Source organism: Macrotis lagotis, chromosome X, assembly GCF_037893015.1.
Source record: "Macrotis lagotis isolate mMagLag1 chromosome X, bilby.v1.9.chrom.fasta, whole genome shotgun sequence".
Classification (NCBI taxonomy): domain Eukaryota; kingdom Metazoa; phylum Chordata; class Mammalia; order Peramelemorphia; family Peramelidae; genus Macrotis; species Macrotis lagotis.
The window spans coordinates 656,051,856-656,077,151 of record NC_133666.1 but is presented as its reverse complement, the minus strand read 5'-3'; the positions used below and the strand labels follow the sequence as shown (position 1 = coordinate 656,077,151).

The window sequence follows — 25,296 nt, the reverse complement described above, 5'->3', positions numbered from 1 at the left end:
ACTCTGCACACCTCCATTTTCTCAGCTATAAGATGGGGGTGACAACTGCTCCTGCTCCAAAAGAGCTATTGTGAGAGGATCCCATGAGATGAGAATAGTTGAGTGCCCAACATAGAGGATGAGTCTGATAAGGGTTAGCCATCTGTCAGAGCAATATTTCAGCATCTCAGTGTCTCCTGCAGTCTGAAAGCCAGAGGCACAGAGCAGGGTGGCCTGTCAGGGCCTAATCATTAGTAGGGCAGACTTCCCTGGTTTAGCCATGTTTGCCCTTGGATTGGGCTCTTGGGTAGGATGAGGAATTGTAGCATAGGTTCAGTTTGGCCCACTTTTGGGGGGCACTCCACCAGTCGCTTTTTAACTGATTTAATGAATAAACTAAGTTTATGCCAGCACACAGGCTTCAAGCTAGCTAGCAAGTGTGTAATAAATCACCCTGAAAATAGAGCTGGCAAATGCAACCAGTACAGGTGGCACATGGTCAGGATAATCAACCAGTCTCCTCACAAGTACCTCCTTATTAGGTCTATACAACCAGCTTGCGTCCTTACCTATTTCTTGGAGTCTGTGTGTTTATAAATTAATGGTGGAGGGGCGACTAGGTGGTGCGGTGGATAGAGAACTGGCCCTGGAGTCAGGAGGACCTGAGTTCAAATCCAGCCTCAGACACTTAATAATTACCTAGCTGTGCAACCTTGGGCAAGCCACTTAACCCCAATGCCTTGCAAAAAAAAACCCTTATAATTAATTGATTGAGTGATTGATTGATTGATTGATTAATGGTGGTATCGTTCAGGCCAACAAAACTCTGGGAACATCATTGTGAGCACTATTTTTTGTCTTACATACGAGACCATCTAATTGTTGAGTAAAAAAAAAGAACCAGAACACGGGCAGATTCTACCACTTTCATACTGAATTGAGAGACTTTTACAGATCAGCACAGAATTCTTGTTATCACCATTTCCATCCCTAGGGCACAGGAAGGAAAACATTGCCAAGAAGTGTCCCAGTTTCAACAAGAGTTGGCAGAAGCTCGGGCTCAGCTGCAGCTTTTGCAGAAGCAGCTGGATGAACAACTGGACAAACAGCCTGTTGAAAACCAAGAGGTAGGGGCGGCTAGGTGGCATAGTGGCTAAAGCACTGGCCTTGGAGTCAGGAGTACCTGGGTTCAAATCTGGCCTCAGACACTTAATAATTACCTAGCTGTGTGGCCTTGGGCAAGCCACTTAACCACGTTTGCCTTGAAAAAACCTAAAAAAAAAAAAACCAATAGGTAAAAACCTTAAAGGGCTGTGTAATTAAACAGCCAAAATCAGGAAGCTGTTGGGTCCTGCTGATTACATTAGCCTGTTATTAAATGAGTCAATAGATTGTTGAACTTTAAAAATGGAATGAGGTAAGGGACAGCAAGGTGGCACAGTAGATAGAGCACCAACCCTGGAGTCAGGAGTACCTGAATTCAAATCGGGTCTCAGACACTTAATAATTACCTAGCTGTGTGACCTTGGGCAAGTCACTTAACCCCATTGCCTTCAAAAAAAATGGAATGAGGTGTCATTTACAGCAGACGGACAGATCAGTCCTTAGGAATTTGTCATTTCTAATGGATTAACAAAACTGTCTTTCAACAATGTTCTGCCTTGCTTCCTATACTCATCCTTCAGCTTGAAGATCTCAAATGGGAGATAAGTCAAAAAGAGAGAGAAATCCAAAGCCTGAAGCAGCAGGTGGATCTAACGGAGCAGCACAGTCAGAAGGAAGTAGAAGGAATCCAGTTGGCATTGCAGGTAGCTGAGGCATCCTGTGGGACCCCAAGGGAGGGGATCTGGCTAGGGGCTCCAGAAGAGATGTTTTTAGGTGGAGCGGTGGATAGTGCTCTGATCTTGGAGTCAGGAGGTTAGGAGGTCAAATCGAACCTCAGGTGCTTGATACTTACTAGCTGTGTGACCCTTGAGCAAATCACTTAACCCTGACTGGCTGGTATCCTGGACTGTCTCCATTTGTCCTAGTTCATATCTGGCCATTGGACCTAGATGGCTTTGAAGGAGAAAATGGGGCTGGTGACTTAGCATAGCCCCCCCCCCCCATCTGTTTGTCATGACATCATTTCCTGTGATGTCGAGAATGAAGGACAAACATTATTAATAGAAGAAAACAGTGGCAATACTGAGCAGCCTCATGCATGGGCTTGATAAATGTCCTTCTGAGTGATTAATCCAGACTGTCCCTGTAGAAGGGAAAAGCATTCTGCGACAATTTAGACTGCTCACCTCTAAATAAATGACTTTTCAGGCAGGCAGAGTAAAGTGAAAATTTGATTTCATGGGAATAGTCGGACTTCTGCTCCAGGATGGCCCGAGCATGTGAGAGTCCCATCACTGGTCTTTGGTCGAAGGCTGTTTTCATCAGGACCATTTTCCTCCTTTGAAAATGGATTGGGGGGGGGGGGGCTAGGGTGGCGCAGTGGATAAAGCACAGACCCTGGAGTTAGGAGTACCTGCGTTCAAATCTGGTTTCAGACACTTAATAATTACCTAGCTGTGTGGCCTTGGGCAAGCCACTTAACCCCATTTTCCTTGCAAAAAAAAAAAAAACCTTAAAAAAAAGAAAATGGATATTGGGGAATTGTGTTTAAGTTCTTTATTTCAGAAAACCCAATTGGCCAAGTGGCTGAAGATGTGGCTCCAAAGCCTCCCGAGGCATCCTGATCCTGCTGGCTTTGTGAGTCCTTGGCTCTGGGCAGCTGGCACAGACTTAGCAGATAAGCAATCCCAGTGCAAAGGAAATCACTGCCATAATCCTCCATTGTTATTCCTCTTGGTGCTGGCATTCAGCCAGTGAGAACTGCCCTAGTGCCGCTACTCCAACTGAAAGAGAGAGTTCTGAATGGGCCTATGGGTAGCCCTGTAGCCTGTAGAGCAGGGACTCACCCTTGGTGTAGAGAGTGAAGCCAGCCCCCCTCTCCTTCTCGCCTCAGGAGGAAGGGAGGGGCCCAAGGAAGAAAATACTTATGCCAGGAAAGTCAGGCCTGCCTCAGCACTTTGGGAATAGTTCAGCTTCTGATTTTCCACACTAGCTGAAAAACACTCACTCTTCTCTCTCCAGAATATTAAAAGTGAGCTGGAGCTGGCCCGGGAAGATCTTTCAATGACCCAGAAAGATAAATTCACCCTTCAGGCTAAGGTGACAGAGCTGAAAAACAGCATGAAGACACTACTGCAGCAAAACCAGCAACTGAAGTTGGACCTGAAGCATGGCAAAATGAAGAAGGTAGTACCCCGCATGCTGAGCTTCTGCAGAGGGCAGAAGAGGGTCCCACCCCCAGAATGGGCCACAGGCTCTTGCTGCATGGCCTCAGCCAGCAGAATTGGGTCCCCCTAATTGCTGCTTTGTGTTTCATTAATGCTAAAATGTCTTATGTGGAAGTGGTTATGATGGAAAGATCCTCCAGCCACATCTGGAGCATATTCCTGTCACCCGATGGCAGTGGGCACACCCATCTGATTCATCCAGGTGACAGGCCCTGAGATTCATTCAAAAGACAGGGTATGAGGGCAGCCCAGTTCAGAAAGCAGCTCCTGAGGCTGAGGGTCCCCAACATCATTGGTTTAGGCTCAAGGCAGGCCTGGGCCCACTCTGCAGGGTCTCTTCCTGCTGTGTCATTATAGTTCATATGTCTAAGAAGTGAATCACTGTAAAAATCAGTGTCCCACTGGGATAAATAATATTTCCTTATGATGCCCAAGGCAAACCTTTATGGAAAACTCTTATCTTCTGGTTCTTATCTAAGGGGGGTTGTATTTCAGATCACAAGTTTTACTTATGAGTTCCTCCATGTAAAGTGCTTTGCAGACCTTAAAATGAGCTTAAAATGCTAGTTATTACTTGGGGGACATCCAGACATGGGTATTGTCCCTGCTGAATTTGCTCTCCTGGCTGTACCTGAGTCACAGTATGCAGAAATTTATACACCTGTATTCACCTTCTCCCTCTCTCCTCTTCTTTCCTTCTCTCTACCCCCACAGGTAATGTAAGTCAGCACTGATGACATGTTTGTTTTTCAGAGGAAGGAACTGAAGGGAGAGACTAATTCTAACCCTGTGACTCCCGTGAAAATCCCAGACTGCCCTGTCCCTGCCTCCCTCCTAGAGGAGCTGCTCAAACCCCCGCCGACTGTGAGCAAGGAGCCTCTCAAGAACCTGAACAGTTGTCTCCAGCAGCTGAAGTAGGATCTTTTTGTGTAGTTTTTAGTAAAGAAAACTAAATCCTTTAGGGATATATATATATCATTCATCAAATGGCCAACAAATGAATCTGCCAGCCTAAAAAGCTCCTTTTGTTGCATCTCCCAGATTAACAGGATTTGAGTTGGCTCAAGGACCCTCTCTCCTGATTCATACCTGAACAAGACTCCCCTTGTGCACATCCCCAACAAGGAACAATCTCCCAGCCTCTCTAGGAGGCCTCATCTCTCAGAGCAGCCCTTTTGGTTTTGGTTTTTCCTCTCCTCCATTATTGAATACCTTCTGTGTGTACCCAGGATTCAGGAAAGTGGCTATTCACAATTTAGGATATAAAATACATATAATAGAGAAAATTAGATATATTTAAGTTTTGTAGGGATTCAAAATAAAGGAGTCTGAATTGGACCCTGCTCAAAGGATTTTGGATTCTACTCTGCAGAGATTGCAAGTAAGGGCTTCTGAACAAGGGGGAATAGGAATCAAGCAAAGCCAACCCATATAAGATCAGCTAGCCGCTGCCTTGAGGAGAGAGAGACTTTGTTAATCAGCACCCAGAGGTAGAGCCAGGTGGTCACCCTCGCCCTCTCTGCCTTCTCAGTAGTCCTCCATTCTTCCTATGTAGTTCAGGTCCATTTTAGACCATGTATCTTTGCCATGAAAACCCCAATGGGGTTGCAAGGAGTCAGACACAACTGACGACCACCATCTTATTTCACCACAGTCCTCCATCATTAAATTTGGTCACTTTTCTTTGTTTTTGTCAATTTGGTAGATGCTTTTGAATAGTTTCAATTTGCATTTCTTTGATTATTAGGAAAGTTGGACAAAGAGAAAAGCTTTTAGTTTTTAATTTCAAAAGTTTTCAAATGTCTAAAAAGTAGAATAGCTAGGTGACGCAGTGGATGGAGCACCAGACCTGGAGTCAGGAGGGCCTGAGTTCAAATCTGGCCTTAAGCACTTGATTACCTACCCCATTGCCTTGCAAAAAAAACCAAAAACAAAAAAATGTCTAGAAAGTTCTTAACTTGGAGCAGCTAGTAGATAGTGGATAGAGCATCAGCCCTGGAGTCAGGAGGACCTGAGTTCAAATCCAGCCTTGGACACTTAATAATTCTCTAGCTGTGTGACCTTGGACCAGTCACTCAACCTCATTGCCTTGGGGGAGGAACTTTTTTAAAAAGTTCTTAACTACATTGAAGAGAGGAAGACAAAACAAAGGTCAAGATTACTGTTCCAGGTGGACACTTTAATTGGCAGCAAAGAGGAAGCACTTCTTATTTCTGTTTTATTTTCTTTACCAAGGGGAATTCTCTTTGGACTTAAGAAAATAAAGCCTAAGATAAGTAAGGAGAGATAGGAGGGCACCTGAATGCCATCGATGCTTTCAAGTCACCAGGTACAGATTAACTCTCAAGATATTGGGAAAGAACAAGGCGGATGTCATTGGTGAAGCCACAAACAGTGACCTGGGGAAAATCATAGAGCCTAGGAGAGAACTCAAGTAAGTAGGGCAAATGTCCTAATCTTCCAAAAAGGGAAGAGAATGAAGGCTGCACATGATAGGATGATGAATTTGACTTCTATCATTAAATTAAATCTCTACTGCTGAGAAATTGTAGGTCATATTATTAAAGCTCAAAAAGGAAGTGGTGGTCAGGAAGGACCAGCACCTTTGATATTCTTCCCAAAGTCAGACCCTACTCATTTCGTTTCTGTGTTTATCAGAGTTATTAGTCTCAGAAAGGGGAATGCTAGAGTTATCATTTACTTAAATTTTAACATCATTTGACCAAGTTTCACAGACTGTCCTTTCAGAAAAAAAAAAAGCAATTTGGATTAGAAGGTAATACAGTGAGATGGATTTAGAACTAGATGAAGGATGAGATTTGAACTCATGAAGAGGAGGCTTCCTGACTTTCAGCCCAGTGCTCTATTCACTCTCCTTTTAATGGAAAACTAGGTGGTGCCATGGATAGACTCCCAACCCTAGAGTCAGGAGGATCTAAGTTCACATCTGGCCTCAGATACTTAACCTAGCTGTGTGACCTTGGGATAAGTTACTTAACCCTGATTGCCTCACATCCAGAGCCATCTCCAGTTATCCAGATCTATATCTGGTCTCTGGTCCCAGATGGTTCTGGAGGTAGAAAGTGAGGCTGGTAACTTGTCATGGCATCACCTTCTTCAAGTTGTGGTCTTCTTTGAAAATGAAGGACAAACATCACTTCATATTAGTATATGGTTTGAAGGTCCAAATTTATTTTCAGCCACATCCAGTTCTTAAGGAGGTATTTGTTTGCTTTAGAACCTTTCTTAAATGTGGTAGAAAATTATTATGCTTCTTCCTAATGTTCCTAGATTGTCTTTTTTTGACACAATCAGTATTTATTTCTTTTACATATTTCCTTTCCTTAAAAGGCAGGAAATGGATAGTCTTCAGCGCCAAATGGAAGAACACACAATCACGGTACATGAATCGATGTCTTCGTGGACTCAGATGGAGGGCCACTTAATGGACCTTTCGGTTACCTGCCCTCCTGCTGTCCCTAAGGAACTTGAGAATGCCAGCATTGACCGAAAGGAACAGAACCACCCTGCCTACACCCAACGAATGTTGGAACAATGACCTCGAGCTGCTCCCTGGGTCTCTTCTTGTCTAATGTGTGAAGGATTATTGTTTTTATCACCCTTATTTATTTGACTGTGTATTTGATGTTTTTCTGTGAATTACAGTTTTGAGTTCTCCTTTTGCCTATGAGGGTACAAGAGAGTGATGGCAAAGGACCAGAGAAGTAACCTATTATTCTTGGGCCATGCTTAATACATGATTCCTGTGACACGATCCTACTTCCTACCAAAGCAACTCAAGTCTCCAATGGGATCTTGTCTCTTAACTTTTCTGAATGGGAGTCTGGGTCCGTTTTGAGGAATGATGTGTCAGGACAAAATTCTGAGAGATCCTCTTGGCTAACTGTCAAGAAGGAAATTTTAGAATTGTTGCCATTGAGGGAGTCATCTGGCCTGGCATTCTTGCTCCATGTCTCACTTTTCTTCTCATCTTGGTGGAAGGCTTTATTTCCCAACAGGGAAGAAAACACTTATTTTGCACCTTCTACTTTATTTTTTAAACACATACATCCTATAGTTGGATGTCTATAAATAGTAAAAATCATATAATTGTTACAAAATACCCTTATATAATTTAAAAATTACTTGGATTGTCTTTTTTTGTTCTTTTTGTCTCTTGTTGCCATGTTTAATTCTGCTGTTAGAAAATCTTGTACATAGAATATTTAGGGAAGCTGACCAGTACAGGTAAGGCTTTTAGAAAAATAATTATTTTATTTACTATACCTTTCAAACACAAAAATGCCTATATGAAAGGGTTTGGGGTAGGGTTTTTTTTTCCCCATCACCTTCCTTTGTTGACTGTTTGCAAAATGCACAGAGCTTCACTTTCAGTGGAAGCATTGGCACAGACACAGCCTCCAGCTCCCTTGCCAAAGCACTGCAGTTGATGGGGGGAGGAATTTGGGGGCTGTCACCAGGATGTTCAGAAAGACCTGGATTCTGCCAAAGTAGAGGAAAAGGGGGAATTGGGGAGGTGAGAGCATGAATGGGAGGAAGGAAAAGGAAAGAGAAAGATGGAAAGAGGTTGGTAATGGATAGGGTGCTCTAGTTTGGCTAGCCTCTGACTTAGGTTCCTAGAATCTTCCAGCCAGGTCAGAGATAGATAGCAAGGATCTCCCCCCTCTCACCTTTGACTCTGATGGCCTGAGATTTTAACCTCAAACTGACACAAGGTGAGAGTTGGTGCAGCCATCAAGAGAAAAAACACTCCTTGCAGATTGGACTTTACAAACATTTTAGGTTCATTTACAAAAAAAAAAAAAGTGCCCTTTTAGTCTCTTTCCTGCTTAGAAATTACTGTTTCTGATGGAGATGAATTGAAAAAATTAAACCCCACTAACAGGGCAGTCTTTTGATTGTCTTTCCTGGTTACTTGTGAAACCCTAGCATACTTTTATTTACAAACTGGGCACCCTGGATAGGCCACACTTCAACTCCACATCATTACACCCAAACTAAAACCATCAGAATGATGGATCGGGATGCTAGCAGTTTGTGAACTTTGGGTTTGGTTTTGCTTATTTTGCAAAGAAAAATCTAGGGGGGAAATTGCAATAAGTGATGGGAGATTTTTGTGTTTGTAAACTTTAGGGGAGGGAGGGAGGGAATAATACATGAATGGGGCTCTCTGATGCCTATTATGCAGAAAAACTGGCCTGAAAATGAGGTTATGAAGTGTTACTGATCAGTCCAGGTATGCTCATGTTTAACTCTATATATGACAAGTATAATTACTCCCATAGGGAAAACAGTATGGTCTTAAACCCTTCTTGTATTGTTCAAGCTGCCTCTTAAATTGTGTTGCAAGAGGACATAAAAATACCCTATTGTTAGTTGATAAGGTTAAGATAACATTAATGTTAAATGCACTCAGTGATGCTAGGAAAAAAAAAATACTCCCATCCAATGTTGCCATTTCTAAAGAATTGTCATTTGTGTGAGGGTGATCCTTTTGCCATCCTGGAAAATCATCTTTGCCAACAAAAGCTGCAGTGTCCCCTTGCTAGCCTCGGATGACACTAGGTGCAACTGATCTCCTCATACCTGTCTCTGCCCCAAGCTGCATGGGGTGCTCCCTAGCAAGGTGTGGTTGGAGTTCACTTTTCCACAAAGGAAGAGAAGCTTGGTTAGTTGTTAGAATGTTGGTTGGCTGAAGTCAGACTTCTTTTGCTCATCTTCATCTTCTTTCTACTCTTATTTTCACATTCATTCCTTCTCTCGCTCCCCGTCCCACCTTGAGGAACACAGTAATTTTCTTGACTCTCTGCAATGTGTTTATCCCAAATCCCTAGCCAGTCTCCTCCCTTCTGGCTCAGAGAATTCACAGGGTTGAGTGTTTTAGCTCTGAATGCAATTCTCTAGATGCGGGGCCAGCTGCTGGCAGGGGCTGAGGGGGTAAGGGGAGGCTCAAGGTTGCTTGACTTTCCTCTCTTTCTTGCCCTCCCAGCTGCTGGGGCTTAGCGCTTTTTTTACCCCCTTTCCCTTTCTCCCCCAGGTACCTGGGATGTCCTAGGCTGGGGATATAAATCTGAGGCCTCTCAGTGTCCACTCAGACACTGCCATTAGGCTTCCCCAAGAAGTCACTTTAAAGAGGAAAACTGGTGCCTCCATAACCTATGAGATAATCTCCAAGTTGCCTACTTCGAATTTGCTGAGGGTTTCTTTACCTGCAAGTGACTCTGCTTCCTGTGGCTGTCTCTCTGTCTTACCTCCCCCAGCCAGTGTCTAGTGAACGAAGAGCTAGGGAAGCTGCTGTTTGTTCAAAACTGACTGGTGAGTCAACACATAGAGAGAAAGCAGGGATACTTCCTTTATCAAGCGAAGACTCCACATCTAATCTCCTTGTAGATGTCTGTAATGAATGTGGTGTTCAGTCCTGAAGGGAATTATTATGTAGTCTTCCAGTTTGTTCCAAGATATTTTGGGCAACCTGGTGGTCATTATTTCTTCTTTGGTACACAACATCTCCAAGAAATATTGTGGATCTTATAGATTCATAAAATCGTTCTTCCCTCTGGAGGGTGTGACAGTAGATTTTTATCTTGTCATAGGATGCAAAAGTGGATATTGTTATGGTTGGTACAGATTTAGGTCCAAATTGTAAAGAGGTTCCCCAAGAAAGATGCCCCAAGGTACACATCATGACAATTGGGTAGCACTTGGTGAGGCATACCATATTGTTCAACTGACAGTATTCATGTTCTGTACAGGTGACATTTCCCTGTTAAAAGCTATAACAAATCAAACTTAAGACCTATAGATTGGCTCTGGCTATGTATGACCTTTCATACATAAGTGCTAAAAAAATATCTTGGAGCAGTGTCATAGGATGAAACCATCCAGTTATTAAAAAGAGATGTCCTGGAGCTTCACTTTAGCCAGGAATTGGGTGTAGGCCCAAGAGTCTCATGCCTTCCTTATCCAAGGCAGGTTTGTGAGTGGAGGGATCAGAAGCACTTTGTTATAACATGGTCTCATCTTAACTGTGGTCCCATAGAATGAGCCCAAAGATAGCAATACAGGGAGGCTTTTAGTACTCTGAATGGTTTTCAGTTATCTAATCAAATATTCATTAGCAAATCAAAATAAGCTTCACTTACATGCAAAAAAATTCATATAAATTTATTCAAATTTGTTCATCAGGTTGGGGCTCTTTTTTGGTGGAATAATTTGAGAAAAAAATGACACCATGTACAATGGATGATTATCTTATACAGCATGCTCATTAAAAAAGGTTTAAGTGTGCATAGGAATTCCTAAGTTTTGTGCAATAAACTATTTTTGGTAAAGGGTTTCATATTTATTTTGGGGGGATTCATTATAATATTTAAGTACAGTTTGTCTCTTATGGGGGGGTATGTTTTCCCCCTCATAAAAAATGTTAAATGCTCAATAACAGTTTTGCTGTCATGCTATTAGTTTTCAAAATGCTTTTAAAATTATTTTTTTCTGTTCCATTTAAATGACTAAAGCAAAACAATCTTGTTCTTACTTCTTTCGTCTGCAGCCTCTTTGAGTAGTTTTGATGGTTCGAGCCAACAAAAAATAAGATAGTAAGAATTTACAAGTATCCACTGAATTAGTTTAGGAAGTATCACCAAACACATCCAACATGGCAGAAGTAGGAGCAGTGGGTTTAAGTTGCCCTAAATGCTTTGAAGATAGAACCATACAGAAAGGAAATGAGTTCCCCTGAGACACATCCAGTCCCTCACCCCAGACAGAGGTTGTCCAGTAAAAGTTGGATAACTGGAGTGGCTAGTAGCACAGTGAATAGAGCACCAGCCCTGGAGTCAGGAGTCCCTGAGTTCAAATCCTGCCTCAGACACTTAATGCCTAGCTGTGTGGCCTTGGGCAAGCCAATCAACCCCATAGCCTTGCAAAAAAGCCTAAAAAGAAAAAAAAGTTGGATAACTCCCTGCTTAGGATATTGTCCAGAGGAGTCTTGCTAATAGAGAATTTAGAGTGGGGGCCTCAGAAACCCTTCCATCTCTTAAGATTCCATGGATTTTTTATCTAAGATTAAACGAGCTATTGTTTTTCTTGCATCCCCATAGACAAAAAATACCAGATGAAGAGGGGGGGGCTCACTAGCAAATGGGGGCCTCAGAAAAGGTCCTAACTGGCAAACCTCACATCTTCATGGGGTGCCTTCAATTGTTTCAATGGACATTTCTTGGACTTCATCTACTTTTGACCATCCGTCCCCTCCTGCATTCTCTCGGGTTTTGTTTTTATTATATTATCATCCATAGACCAGACCACATTAGACCTATGCCCTATGTTCTTTATCTTCTCCCAGTGCTTTTATTGGTGCCATGCCATTGAAGCAGCTGGTGGGACAATGGAAAGAGAATTGAGCCTAGAATCCAGAAAACCTGAGTTGAGTTCACTTCACCTGTTTGCCTCAGTTGCTTTCATTGTAAAATGGGAATAATAAATAGCATATACTAAGCAGGTTGTTTGTGAGAATCATGTAATACTGTACTTAACAGTGCCTGGCCTATGGCTTCTAAAAATCTATGGTGTATGCCCCACCCTCTGTCCTGAACTGACTCTAGGACCTTAGGAAGCAGAAATTTAAATTGAAAAAAAAAACAGAAACAGATTCAAATCCCACTTGTGATCTTATTTGGATCCCCATTGGTAAGATCATTCCATTTCTCTGAACTTCGGGCTCTCCATATACAAAATGATGAGGTTGAGCTTTAAGGACTCCTAAGGTCCATTCTGGAACCTGGAATCTGCCTGGATGCTATAAACATCAAAAATTCAAGTTTTACAGCAACTCATCTGTACGCCAAAGCCACCTTCCTTCTGAACTTCCCTATTTTCATTAAAGACACTTAAATGCTTCCACTCACCCAGATCAACAAATCTGAAATCAACTTCTAAACACTTCATCATCCATATTCAATCAATGGCTGAATTCTGTCAGTTTTGCCTCCCAAACACCCTCTATCTCCATCCCCTTCTACTCCACTCCCAACTGCCACCTTCACCCTTGGACTAGCAATGATTTCCTAATTGGTCTTAGTGTCTCCTCCATACAACTGCCAAATGTCCCCTAAAGCATGCAAGGAGCTGCCTATATCCTTGCTCTAAATCAAAAAGCTCCCTCTGGTGGCCCCAGCCAAGGCAAAATACAAATGCAGTTTTTCACCCTCTACTTAAAGAGTTTATCTCTAGACTGATTACTTATTGTTCTCCCTCATACTCTTGTTCCAGCCAAGCTGGCTTACTTGCTGTTCCCCTTGTGATATTCCAAGTCAATTGAACAGACAAAACACAGTCCCTGCCTTCAAGGAGCTTTCCAGTCTAATGGGAGAGACAACACACCAACGATATGCAAGCAAAATGCCTACAAGAAAATTTGGAGATCAACAAACAAAAGGTACTAGAAGTAAGAAACCTCAAAGCCTCATAAAACATGGGATTTTAGTTGGGACCCGGAAGATGTCAAGGAATCCAAGAGGAAGGAGAAAATTCTACGTAAAGGAGTATGAATGCACAGTATAAATGGAATTAGGAGATGAAGTATGAAGAATAGCAAAGAGGCCCATGTCGCTAGAGGTAGGGAGTGAAGTATAAGACTGGGAAGGTAGGAAACAGGTTATGAAGACCAAATTTTATCTTTGATTCTGAATCTCATACAAAGCCACTTGAAGTTATTGATTGGGGTGAGGGGATATTGCAATAATCCAAGTATGAGATGATGATGGTGGGGACACTGAATTCAATAGGTAACAGACATGATAAGGAGATTGAGAGTGAGAAGTCTTAGTTGTAAACCTCAGTAATGAAGGATGGTGGCACCCACCACAGTAAAAAGTAAGTGAGGAAGAAGAGAGGAGAAAAGAAAAAAAATTCAGTTTTGGATATGTGATTTGGGGATTTCCACCTTCCCTTTCACTTTTTTTTTAAGGTTTTTGCAAGGCAAATGGAGTTAAGTGGCTTGCCCAAGGCCACACAGCTAGGTAATTATTATTAAGTGTCTGAGACCGGATTTGAACCCAGGTACTCCTGACTCCAGGGTCGGTGCTCTATCCACTGCACCACCTAGCTGCCCCCCTTTCACTTCTTAATGAAACCCCTAGTTCTTTCAAGGTTCATCTCAAATATCCCTCCTTTTTAAGGCCATTTCTGATTCCTCCAACTGTCAATGTCCTCCAAATCACTATGTATTAATTTTCTGAGTATATTCTGTACTTATCTCTGAACATGGAATCCCGTTAGAATGTAAATTCCTACATCATTTTGCATCTGTGTCCTTAACTTCTACCACATAGGTGTTTAAAAGATGCTAATTAGTTGATTGGCTAAAAGTTTTATGTTTTGTTTTTTGGTGTGGGAGCATGTCTCCTCCCCAACTTTGAAAAGCTAAATGAGGGTCCAAGCTTTGTTGAAAATAGTGTGACCAGCCCTAGAATCAGAAGTACCTGAGTTCAAATTTGGCCTCAGATACTTAATAATAACCTAGCTGTGTAGCCTTGGGCAAGTCACTTAACCCCATTTGCCTTGCAAAAACCTAAAAAAAAAATAATGTGACCAAGGGGTAGCCTGGAGAAGACAATAGAAGACAGAATTACAGTCAGTAAATAGTTGATGGTTGAAGAAAAACTAAACTAGGACCAGTTGGGGAAACTTAAAAGAGGAGCAGAATTTGACTTGATATATGGGAGAGATGAAATGGAATTTATTCATGTCTTCAAGAAAGGAACTAGAATTGAATGACCACTTGGTGGCGGGCTTCTATAGAGAATGTGTGCTTCAGGTCAAGATCTAGTCTATGAAGTGGAATTTAGAGTTAGGGAGGCAACTAAATGGCGCAGGGGATAGCTCCCTGGCACTGAAGTCATGAGGATCTGAGTTCAAATCTAATCTCAGACAATTATTAGCTGTTGATTGCCTGGAATCTAGAGCTATCTCCAGTCTTCTGGACCCAGATGCCTCTGGAAGAGAAAGTATATCTGGTGACTTAGCATGGCATCCTCAATTCCAATTCATATGCCTGTCATGACATCACTTCCTTGATGACATGGTCTTTGAAAACTAAGGACAAAAATCATCAGTCTATGAAGCAGAGACTTGTGTGAACCTTTAAAAGTTTAGGGTTAAGGGGGGGGTGGAGCCAAGATGGCGCAGGAAGGCAGCATTTCCCAGAAAGTTCTAGCCCCCAAAACTCCAAATGCCAACAAATTATGACTCTAGCCAAAACTTAGAGGGGCAGAACCCACAGAAAGACTGAGTGATAATTTTCACAGTCCAAGATAACTCAGAAGTTCCATGAGAAAGGTATGTTTCACCAGACCAGGGGTTGGAAAAAAGGCACAGCCGAAGTGTAGCCTAGCCCAGCCCAGCCCAGCCCAGAGATCACCTGCAATAGCTTGAAGGGGCCATGAGAGAACTCTGCTATACCAGAATGAGTGTGGAATGAGGAGCAACAGCCAAAGAACCTGCAATGAGAATCAGAGGAAACCAGCCTGCACCTCCAGAGCACAGCCCACAGATGGTAAGGGGGTCAGGGGAGACTGGAGAAATCTCTGCTCTCCCTGGGGCAGGACTCTGCTGTTTGCCCAGATCCAGATTGCAGTTTGGTCTTCCATACTAAGAGATGAGATGATGAGAGTGAAGGTTCCCTCATTCCCCCTCACCTTCCCTCCTTCCATATCATTGCAAAAGCTCATTACAAAAAAAAAATCTTTTATATGAAATATCTTAGCCTATTCCACCTACATTTCTCTTTTAGTCCTCACAGCTCCAGGGCAGAGGGGAGTGCCTGTGGTCATCTACATATCAAAGCACAGACAAGAGAGCATGTGCCCTTGGAGGAATAAAGGTCCCAGTGGGGTGTACCAAAACAAACCCTAAAGCAGGTGTCCCAAAAATACTCAAAAGCTCAGGAAGCACCCCAAAACCAGGCACAGGCTGGAAAAATGAGTAAACAGAGAAAAAGAAGAACACCATTGAGAAATACATTTTCTATGATCCCAAGAATCCTCCTCAATCTGAAGATGAGGAAGTACAAGCTCCTGCAACTAAAGACTCCATGAAAAACAGAAGTTGGACTCAGGCTATAACAGAGTTCAAAAAAGATTTTGAAAATGATGTAAGGGAGATAGAAGAAAAATTGGGAAAAGAAATGAGAGAGATGCAGGAAAAACATGAAAAGGAAGTCAGCAGCTTCGTCAAGGAGATCCAAAAAAATGCTGAAGAAAATAACATGTTAAAAACCAGCATAGGTCAAATGGATAAAACAGTTCAAAAAGTTACTGAGGGAGGTTGGCTAGGTGGCTCAGTGGATAGAGCACTGGCCCTGGAGTCAGGAGGACCTGAGTTCAAAGCCAGCCTCAGACAATAATTACCTAGCTGTGTGACCTTGGGCAAGCCACTTAACCCCATTTGCCTTGCAAAAAAAAAACAAACTAAAAAAAAGTTATTGAGGAGAAGAATGCTTTAAAAAGCAGAATTGGCCAGATAGAAAAAGAGATAAGAAAGCTCTCTGAGGAAAACAAATCCTTCAGCTATAGAATGGAACTAAAGGAAGCTGATGACTTTATAAGAGGTCAAGACATAATACTTCAACAACAAAAGAATGAACAATTAGAAGAAAATGTAAAACATCTCATTGAAAAAACAACTGATCTGGAAACAGATTCAGGAAAGATAATTTTAAAAATTATTGGGATACCTGAAAGTCATGAACAGGAAAAGAGCCTTGACCTCATTTTTAAAGAAATCCTACAAGAAAATTGCCCTGATTTCCTAGAAGCAGAGGGCAAAATAAAAATTGAGAGAATCCACTGATCTCACCCGGAAAATGATCCAAAAAAAAAAAAAAAACAACCCCCAGGAATATTATAGCCAAGTTCCAGAACTCCCAAGTCAAAGAGAAAATATTACAAGCAGCCAGAAGGACACAATTCATATCATGGAGCTGCAGTCAGGATCACACAGGACTTAGCAGCAACTACATTAAGGGCCCTTAGGACTGGGAATATAATATTCCAGAAGACAAAAGAGCTTGGAATGCAACCAAGAATCAACTACCCAGCAAAACTGAACATCCTTTTCTGTGGGAACACAGGCTATTCTAACGGACCACCACCTGGCAGGAGCTGGCTTGCTGCCCTGAGAGATGCACTGGAGTCCTTGGTAGATGGACATTCTGCCCCACAGCCCAAGGGCACAAGACACAGCTGTGTTTTACCACTTCCCCCCCAACATACCCCCTTATCCTGTAACACAAGACATTGTACATACACCCCGTTTGTGCATACCCCCATTACTTCATTATTCTTTGTTCTGCCCTGGAAAGCCTAACAGTATATATGTAATAGCTAAGCAGTAATAATATTGAGCTGGAGGCATAAGGCAGTGGTGGCTTGACTCCTTATTCTCAGCTCCCCTCCGGGAAGGAGGTCATCACTGTGGGCCCCAAGGTGAAGCAAGCCACAACACTCTTCCAGGGGAAAGATGGGCTTTCAATGAACCAGGGGAATTTCAAATGTTCCTATTGAAATGACCAGAGCTGAACAGAAAGTTTGACCTTCAAGTACAAGACTTGGGTGAAGCAGAGAGTGGAGGAGAAGGGTAAAATATGAGGGACTTAATGATGATGAACTACATGTACTCCCACATAGAAAAATGATGCTGATAATACTCATATGAAACTTCTCAGTTAATAGAGTAGTTAGAAGGAGCTTTTACAGATGAAGCACAGGAGAGAGCTGAATTTGAAGATATAATATATTGTGAAAATGGAGTTAATAGCTAAAAGGGAAATGTACTAGGAGTAAGAGAAAGGAGAGGTGGAATAGGCAAAGATGTTTCATATAAAAGAGATTTTTTTTTTGCAATTGATATGGAAAGGAGAAGGCAAGGGCAATGAGGGAACCTTCAGTCTCATCAGAAATGGCTCAGAGAGGAAACAGCATATACACTCAATAGGGTATAGACATCTAGAGTAAAAAGGAGAGAAGGGGGATAGGGGAAGGGGGGATGTGGGTGATAGAGGAGAGGGTAGACCATAGGAGATAACAGTTAGATATAACACATTTTTTTTTACTTTTTTTCAAGGTGCTGGAATTGGTGGCCTGTCTGGGACCATGGGGCCAGGTGGTTGCTGGGTCTCTGGGGTGGGATGTAGGCTTGGGGCCTCTTGGCCCCAGGGCCGATGCTCTTGTCTGCTGCATCACTCAACTACCCTACAGCACATTTTAGAAGAGGGACAGAGTGAAAGGAGAGAGAAAATATAATAGATGGTAGTGGGGAAGAATGGGTGGAGGGATTTACAATCAGCAACAGCAACTGTGGAAACATATGGAAGTAACTTCTGCAATGGACTTATCATCAAGAATGTAATCCACCTAAGACAGAGTTTATTGTATCAGAACACAGACTGAAACACATTTTTTCTCTTTTATTTTATTTCTCATGAGGTTCTATATTTTTGTGGGGGAGGGGTAATTATGTTTACTTTTAAACAAGAATATTTTAGTAATGTATAAAGTCATATTAACAAAAAAAACCAGGAGGGATGGGAATTCAGGGAAACCTGGAAGGATTTACATGAACTGATGTTGAGTGAAATGAGCAGAACAAGAAAAATATTGTACACCCTACAGCAACAGGGGTTGACAATCATACTTGATAGACTTACTCATTCCATCAGTACAACAATTAGGGACAGTTCTGGGCTATCTGTGATGGAGAATACCATCTGTATACAGAGAAAGAATTGTGGAGTTGGAACAAAGACCAAAGACCATTACCTTCAATTTAGAAAAAAAAACTTGTCATCTTATTATGCAGTTTTGCTATCTCTTATACTTTAGTTTTCTTCCTTAAGAATATGATTTCTCCAGTGTAAAGACTAACAGACTGCCTTCTGTGTGTGTGTGGGGGGGGGGGGGGGAGAAGCAAGAGTAGGGGGAAAATTGTAAAAAATTCAAAATAAAAAAAATACCTCCCCCACTGAGCATCAAGATGAGGTGAGACTGACCACCCTTCAGTTGTGGTCAATAAATGATAAATCTAATAAATATTCTCTCCTTTAAAAAATAATAAAAATATCATCATAATATATAATAGCTAATAAAAAAGGATATGATTTCTCTGTCATCACATTCAACTTAGATCAGTGCATACCATGGAAACAATGTAAAGACTAACAGACTACCTTTTGTGGGGATGGGGGGAGGGAAGCAACAATAGGGGTAAATTTGTAAAACTCAAAATAAAATTTTTCATTAAAAAAAAGAAAATCAAGGGAGATAGAGGAAAAATTAGGAAGAGAAATGAGAGTGATGTGGGAAAATCATGAAAACAGAGTCAGCAACTTTATTGATGGAGATGCCGAAAACTGCTGAAGAAAATAATAACTTTTGGGGGCCGCTAGGTGGTGTAGTGGATAAAGCACTGGCCCTGGAGTCAGGAGTACCTGGGTTCAAATCTGGTCTCAGACACTTAATAATTACCTAGCTGTGTGGCCTTGGGCAAGCCACTTAACCCTGTTTGCCTTGCAAAAACCTAAAAAAAAAATAACAATTTTTAAAACCAATTTAGGTCAAATGTAAAAAGCAGTCCAAAAGGTCTATGAGGAGGAAAATGCCTTAAAAGGAAGAATTGGACAAATGGAAAAGGAAATACAAAAAACTCTCTGAAGAAAATAATTCCTTCAAATGTAGAATGGAGCTAAGGGAAGCTGATGACTGTGAGAAATCAAGAAGCAATGAAACAAAACCAAAGGAACGAAAAACAAGAAAATGTGAAAGATCTCATTGGAAAAACAACTGACCTGGAAAACAGATCCAGAAGATATAACTTAAAAATTATTGGACTACCTGAAAGTCATGAGCAAAAAAAAAAGTCTATTTTCAAGAAATTATCCAGGAAAACTGTCTTGTTATCCTAGAAGCAGAGGGTAAAATAGAAATTGAAAGAATCTACCAATCAACTCCTGAAAGAGATCACCAAATGAAAACTGTCAGGGATATTATTGCCAAATTTCAGAACTCCCAAGTCAAGGAGAAAATACTGCAAGCACCCAAAAAGAAACAATTCAAATGGAGCTACAGTCAGGATAACACAAGATTTAATAGCTTCTACACTAAGGGATCATAGGGCTTAGAATATGATATTCCAGGAGGCCAAAAAAACAAGAATCCCCAGCAAAACATCTTTTGGGGGAAAAGGTGAATATTTAAAGAAATAAGGGAACTTTCAAACTTTCCTGTTGAAATGACCAAAGCTGAAGAAAAAATTAGATCTTCAAGTACAGGACTCAGGTGAAGCATAGAAAGGGTGGATGGGAAAAGCAAATTATGAGGAATTTAATGATGTTGAATTACTTATATTTGGAAAGATGGATACTGATAACTCATATGAACCTTCTAATTAATTGGGGCAGTTAGAAGGAGCATATATAGACAAGGCAGAGGAGGGAGTTGAATTTGAAGGTATAATATGTTTAAAAAATGGAGTTAATAGGCGAGAAAGGAATGTACTGGGTGAAAGGGAAAGAAGAGGTAGAATGGGCTAAGTTATTTCATATAAAAGAGGCCACAAAAAAAACTTTCACAGTGGAGCGGAAGAGGAGGAAGGTGAGGGGGAATGAATGAGCCTTACCCTCATTGGAACTGGCTATAGAAATTGGATATAGAAATCTGTCTTACCCTAGAGGAAAATAGAGTAAGGGAAGGGAGAAGGGGGGGAGGGAGGAAAGGTACTAGTTTATAGAAAGGAGGGGAAATTGTGGGAGAGGATAGTCAAATGCAACACACTTTTAAGAAGGGAGAGGGTGAAAGGAGAGAGGGAATAGAATAGTGGGGGTGGGGGAATAGGATGAAGTGATATATAGCTAGCAATGGCAAATGTGGGAGAAAAAATATTGAAACAAGTTTCTCTGATTAAAGACTTCATTTCTCAACCATAAAGAACTGAATCAAATTTATAAAAAATAAGAACCTCAGGGGTGGATGGGTGTCACAGTGGATAGAGCACTGGCCTTGGAGTCAGGAGTACCTGAGTTCAAATTCGGCCTCAGACACACCTAGCCGTGTGGCCTTGGGCAAGCCACTTAACCCCATTGCCTTGCAAAAAATAAAAAATAAAAAACTAAAAAAAAAAAATAAGAGCCTCAAAGTGTGGTCAAGAGACAACAACAATTTTCAGATGAAGTTATCAATGCAATCTTTTTAAATTTTTTTTAATTGTCCTACCTCACTATTGATAGGAGAAATCCAGGTTGGAACAATTCTGACATACTACCTTATACTTATTGGATTCACCAATAGAACAGAAGGAGAAAATGACAAATGTTGGAAGGGATGTAGGGAAATTGAGATATTGAGACCCAATTGGAGGAGTTGTGAAATGATTCAATAATTCTGTGGAGGGGCAGCTAGGTGGCATAGTGGATAAAGCACCGGCCCTGGAGTCAGGAGTACCTGGGTTCAAATCCGGTCTCAGACACTTAATAATTACCTAGCTGTGTGGCCTTGGGCAAGCCACTTAACCCCATTGCCTTGCAAAAACCTAAAAAATAATAATAATAATAATAATTCTGTGGAGCCATGTGGAACTATTCCCAAAGTGCCATATAACCATGCCTACCCTTTGACCTAGCAAGGCCACTGCTATGTCCATATTCCAGAAGAGATGAAATATGGAAAGAAAAGAACCAAATGTATAGGAATATTTATAGCAGCTCTCTTCTGATGGTGGGAAGTTGGAGATTGAGGGAAGGCCCAACAGTTGGGGAATGGTTGAACAAATGGTGCTATGTGATTGAGATGAAATGTTGTTCTTTTGTGAGAGATGATGAGCAGGATGCTCTCAGTAAAAAACCTACATGAGCAGATGCAATGGGAAATATACCTTATACAAAATAACAGCAATACTGCAGCAATGCTATGACCCAAGAGAACTCTGAAGGCCTTTTGAAGGCAAATGCTATTCATCTCACGAACAGAGCTGATGATGTCTGATACAGACTGAAGCATATTTTTTTTCCACTTCATTTTTCTTGGAGTTTCTCTTTTTTTGTGGAGGGGGGAGGGGGTTATGTTTACTTTCACATCATGACTATTGTAGTAATGTTTAAATAAAGAAGACATGACGACAGGGAGATGAATGGTGCAGCCACAAAGATCAAGGTTCTTGGAAGTAAAAAAACTCAAAACTAGCCCTGGAAGTGGGAAAACTCAGAATTTTTATTTCACAAGCCTGCAAAGTTCAGGATTACACTTTTTTCACTGGAGAAACAATAAGTTGCTTGAGGACAGGCTGAAAAACAAAGGTCTTGGCAAGAATGACTGGGGGGAAGAGAGAAAGGAAAACAGCCAATAAAAAAATGGCTGGAGTAGAGGGAAACATGGGCCAAACTTTTATAGTCTTGCCCATTTCTTTTTTTGTTTGTTTGTTTGTGTTTTGCAAGGCAATGCAGTTAAGTAGTTTGCCCAAAGTCACACAACTAAGTAATTATTAAGTGTCTGAGGCTAGATTTGAACTCAGGTCCTCTTGATTACAGGATCGGTGCTCTATCCACTGTACCGCCTAACTGCCCCCATCTTGCCCACTTCTGGTACAGGAAAGAATCATAAAGAAGTGGGTAAATGAGGGACCCCTCTAAGTGATGGAGTCATGTACCCACTTTGCAAGACTGAGAGGCAAGAAGCTGGAGGAAGGGTAGAGGGATGGGCTGGGGTTGCACTTACCTTGGTGAATTTATATTGAATTTATATTGAACAATGACGTTACATTGACCAATTGAAGGGGATTTGAATCTGATTAGGGCCCATGCTACAGAGGAAACCCTCAGAATAACCCTCACAAATAACATTTTCTTGACATTTAAAAATTAGATTGATATTTCTCTAATACATAAATATACAGGACTAAAGTCAGGTTTTTATTAAGCAAGCACAATGGACTAACAAAACACTGGGAATACAAATGTAAGCCAAAAGTATTGTTCTTGAGAATCTTAGCTTCCTGTACACCTCACAACAACACTGGGGGATGATCAACGTTGATGGACTTAGCTCTTCTCCTCAATATAGCCATCAAAGGCCATTCTAAAAGACCTGTGATGGAAAATGCCATCCACAGATAGAGAAAGAACTATGGTATCCAAATGCAGATCAAAGCAGACTTTCACATTTTTAATTTTATTTTTTGTTCTTCCCTTCTCAGGGTTTTTCCCTTTTTGTCTTGATTCTTCTTTCATAGCATGACCTAATATGAAAACATATATTACATGATTGTACATATAACATATCAGATTATATCAGTTTTTTTTTTTAAGATGAGGGAACCAAGATCCACAGAAGTGAATAAGGACTTGCCCAAAGTCACAAAGGTAGTGACAGAAGCAAGATTTGACTTGAAATCTTCAGTGAGAGACAGAAGTGATAGTCATGGGATTATACTACAGATCACTTGGACAAAAGGAGGAATTATTTGCTATCCTTCCTAGATGCCTGTGCCTGATAAATATCACCCAAACCAATGACAGAAATGTTAACTTTTAAAATAAGAGTTCTCAATCTTTTTTTGTTTCCTGAACCACTTTGGCAGTCTTTGTATGCCTTCTCAGAATCGTGTCTTTAGATGAATTAAAATAAAATACAAAGGAAACCAATTATATTGAAATACAGCGCTTAATATATTATTTATTTATATGTATACACACATACCTATATATATATATAAACATTCATCCTATCTCTATACATATATACATGTATTATATATACAATCTATATATATGAATCACTAATGTGTAAAATAAAATACAAAGATTATAACAAGAAACCAATTTTGTTGAAATATATATATATATTATATATACATACATATATATATGTAAAATCTTGTTCAAAGACCTCTCTGGTAAAAAATAAAAATGCTATTAAGAAAGAAGAAATAGGGGGTGGCTAGGTGGCACAGTGGGTAGAGCACCAGTGTTGGAGTTAGGAGTACCTGAGTTCAAATCCGACCTCAGACACTTAATAATTACCTAGCCATGTGGCCTTGGGCAAGCCACTTAACCCCATTGCCTTGAAAAATCTTAAAAAAGAAGAAGAAATAATCTGAGTCTTATCATCTAAAAGCATCTATTGACTGATTTCTAAGATTGAATACAAAGGCATTACTCAAATCTATGAGAATTAAAGCACTATTTCTTTTTTCTTTTTTCCATAAATGTTATTTAAGTTACAAATCATAATCATTTTTATTTCTAAGTTCTTCCTCCACTATCAGGTCCTCTCTCCAGGCACTAAAACATTTATTTATTTATTCATTCACAGTTCTTACTCATCAGCCAAATTCTCAGTCACCAGGCAAAAGCAAGCAAACAAACAACAAACAACCAATAACTTTAACATTACTAAAAAATATACTTACCATGAAAGCTAAATATATTGAGCTCAAAGACAGGACAAGAAACCTTAACACCATGTGATGGAAATAATAGAAGAAACCATCTCAGAACTTCTGAACATAGAAAATGAAATTCCACAAGAAAGAATTCCTGCCTCTAAAAACAAGACATAAAAATCTAAGACACACCGTGTTTAAATTTAGCAATTCAATTCAGAAATAAGTTCTGTGAGCAAACAAGAGAAAGACCTTCAAATACAAACTCAAAGACTATTCTGCACCCACAAGAAAACATAGGAGAGAATGGAATAGTGTGTGTGCGCTGAAGAGCAATAGCACTCAGGATGCATCCTAGGATGATCCACCCCACATATCTGATCTTATATTTAAAAAAAAGATGAATGTTTAGTAATAAAAAGACATTTGAAACATTTTTAGAAAGAAAACTAAAACCGAAGAGATTATTTGCTTCTTGAACATCCCAAATAATTGAAATACAGGAATGAATGAATGAATGAATGCAGCAGCCAAGGAAAGCGATAGCAGCAGATTAGTAGAGAGACTAGTAAGAAATTTCTTTCTAAAGATAAGTAGAGGGTAGGGATAGGAATTCAGGGAAGCCTGGAAGGATTTTTCATAAACTGATGCTGAGCAAGATGAGCAGAACCAGAAGAACATTGTACGCCCTAACAGCAACATGGAAGTGATGATCAACCTTGATGGACTTGCTTATACCAAAAGGACAACAATCATGGACAATCTTGAGATATCTGTGATGGAGAATGCCATCTGTATCCAGAGAAAGAATTGTGGAGTTTGAACAAAGACTACCTTCAATTTTTAAAAAAAATGTTATCTTATTATGAAATTCTGCTATATCACATCCTATATATTTCTTCCTTATGGATATGATTTCTCTCTCATAACATTCAACTTAGATCAATGCATACTATGGGAATGATGTAAAGACTAACAAACTAACTTCTGTGGGGGGGTGGAAAGAAGCAAGATCGGGGAAAATGTAAAACTCAAATACATAAAACCTTTCTAAAATTAAAGAAAAAGATAAGTAGAGGGGTAGAATTAGGAGGATCTGAGTTCAAATCTACTTGACTGGGATAGGGTAGAAGTATATGACCATATTAAATGAGAAAAAATGGGTGGAAATAGATTTATTGGACTTCTAGGCAGAGTAGGCCCCCTGCTAGGGCCCCTGAGATAATGGGATACCCTTTTTTCTATGCCAGTCAAGTCTGGCTGTTTTTTATAAAGTTCTTATCTTAATCTAGCAGGAATAGATAGTGGGGGAAGGGAACAAGGAACCTGGACCTAGAAAATCTCATGCTGATTCATGCAAGTTGAGGAGAGGGAAGATACAAATACAAAAAAGACTTTAATTGAAAGGGAAAAACAAATATAGTTTTTAATTCTCTTTGTAATTGCTTTTTAATTAGGCATGAGACATTGTGGAAATCTTTTAAATCAAGTAGTTTTCAATCATGGAAAGATCTATATATTATATTATATTATTCAA

General features: G+C 40.5%; 1 protein-coding gene across 3 annotated transcripts in view; it reads left to right on the top strand.

Annotated features, from left to right (window-relative positions):
- GOLGA3 (golgin A3) overlaps positions 1–8,464 on the top strand; it is a 37,829-nt gene extending 29,365 nt beyond the window's left edge. For all 3 annotated transcript variants that reach the window (XM_074205172.1, XM_074205174.1, XM_074205173.1), the window contains exons 20-24: positions 974–1,106; positions 1,665–1,787; positions 3,106–3,270; positions 4,065–4,225; positions 6,663–8,464. In XM_074205172.1, the coding sequence (XP_074061273.1) occupies positions 974–1,106; positions 1,665–1,787; positions 3,106–3,270; positions 4,065–4,225; positions 6,663–6,870 (790 nt within the window). In that variant the 3' untranslated portion in view covers positions 6,871–8,464. The remainder of the gene's footprint in view (positions 1–973; positions 1,107–1,664; positions 1,788–3,105; positions 3,271–4,064; positions 4,226–6,662) is intronic.
- The last annotated feature ends 16,832 nt before the right edge of the window (positions 8,465–25,296 follow it).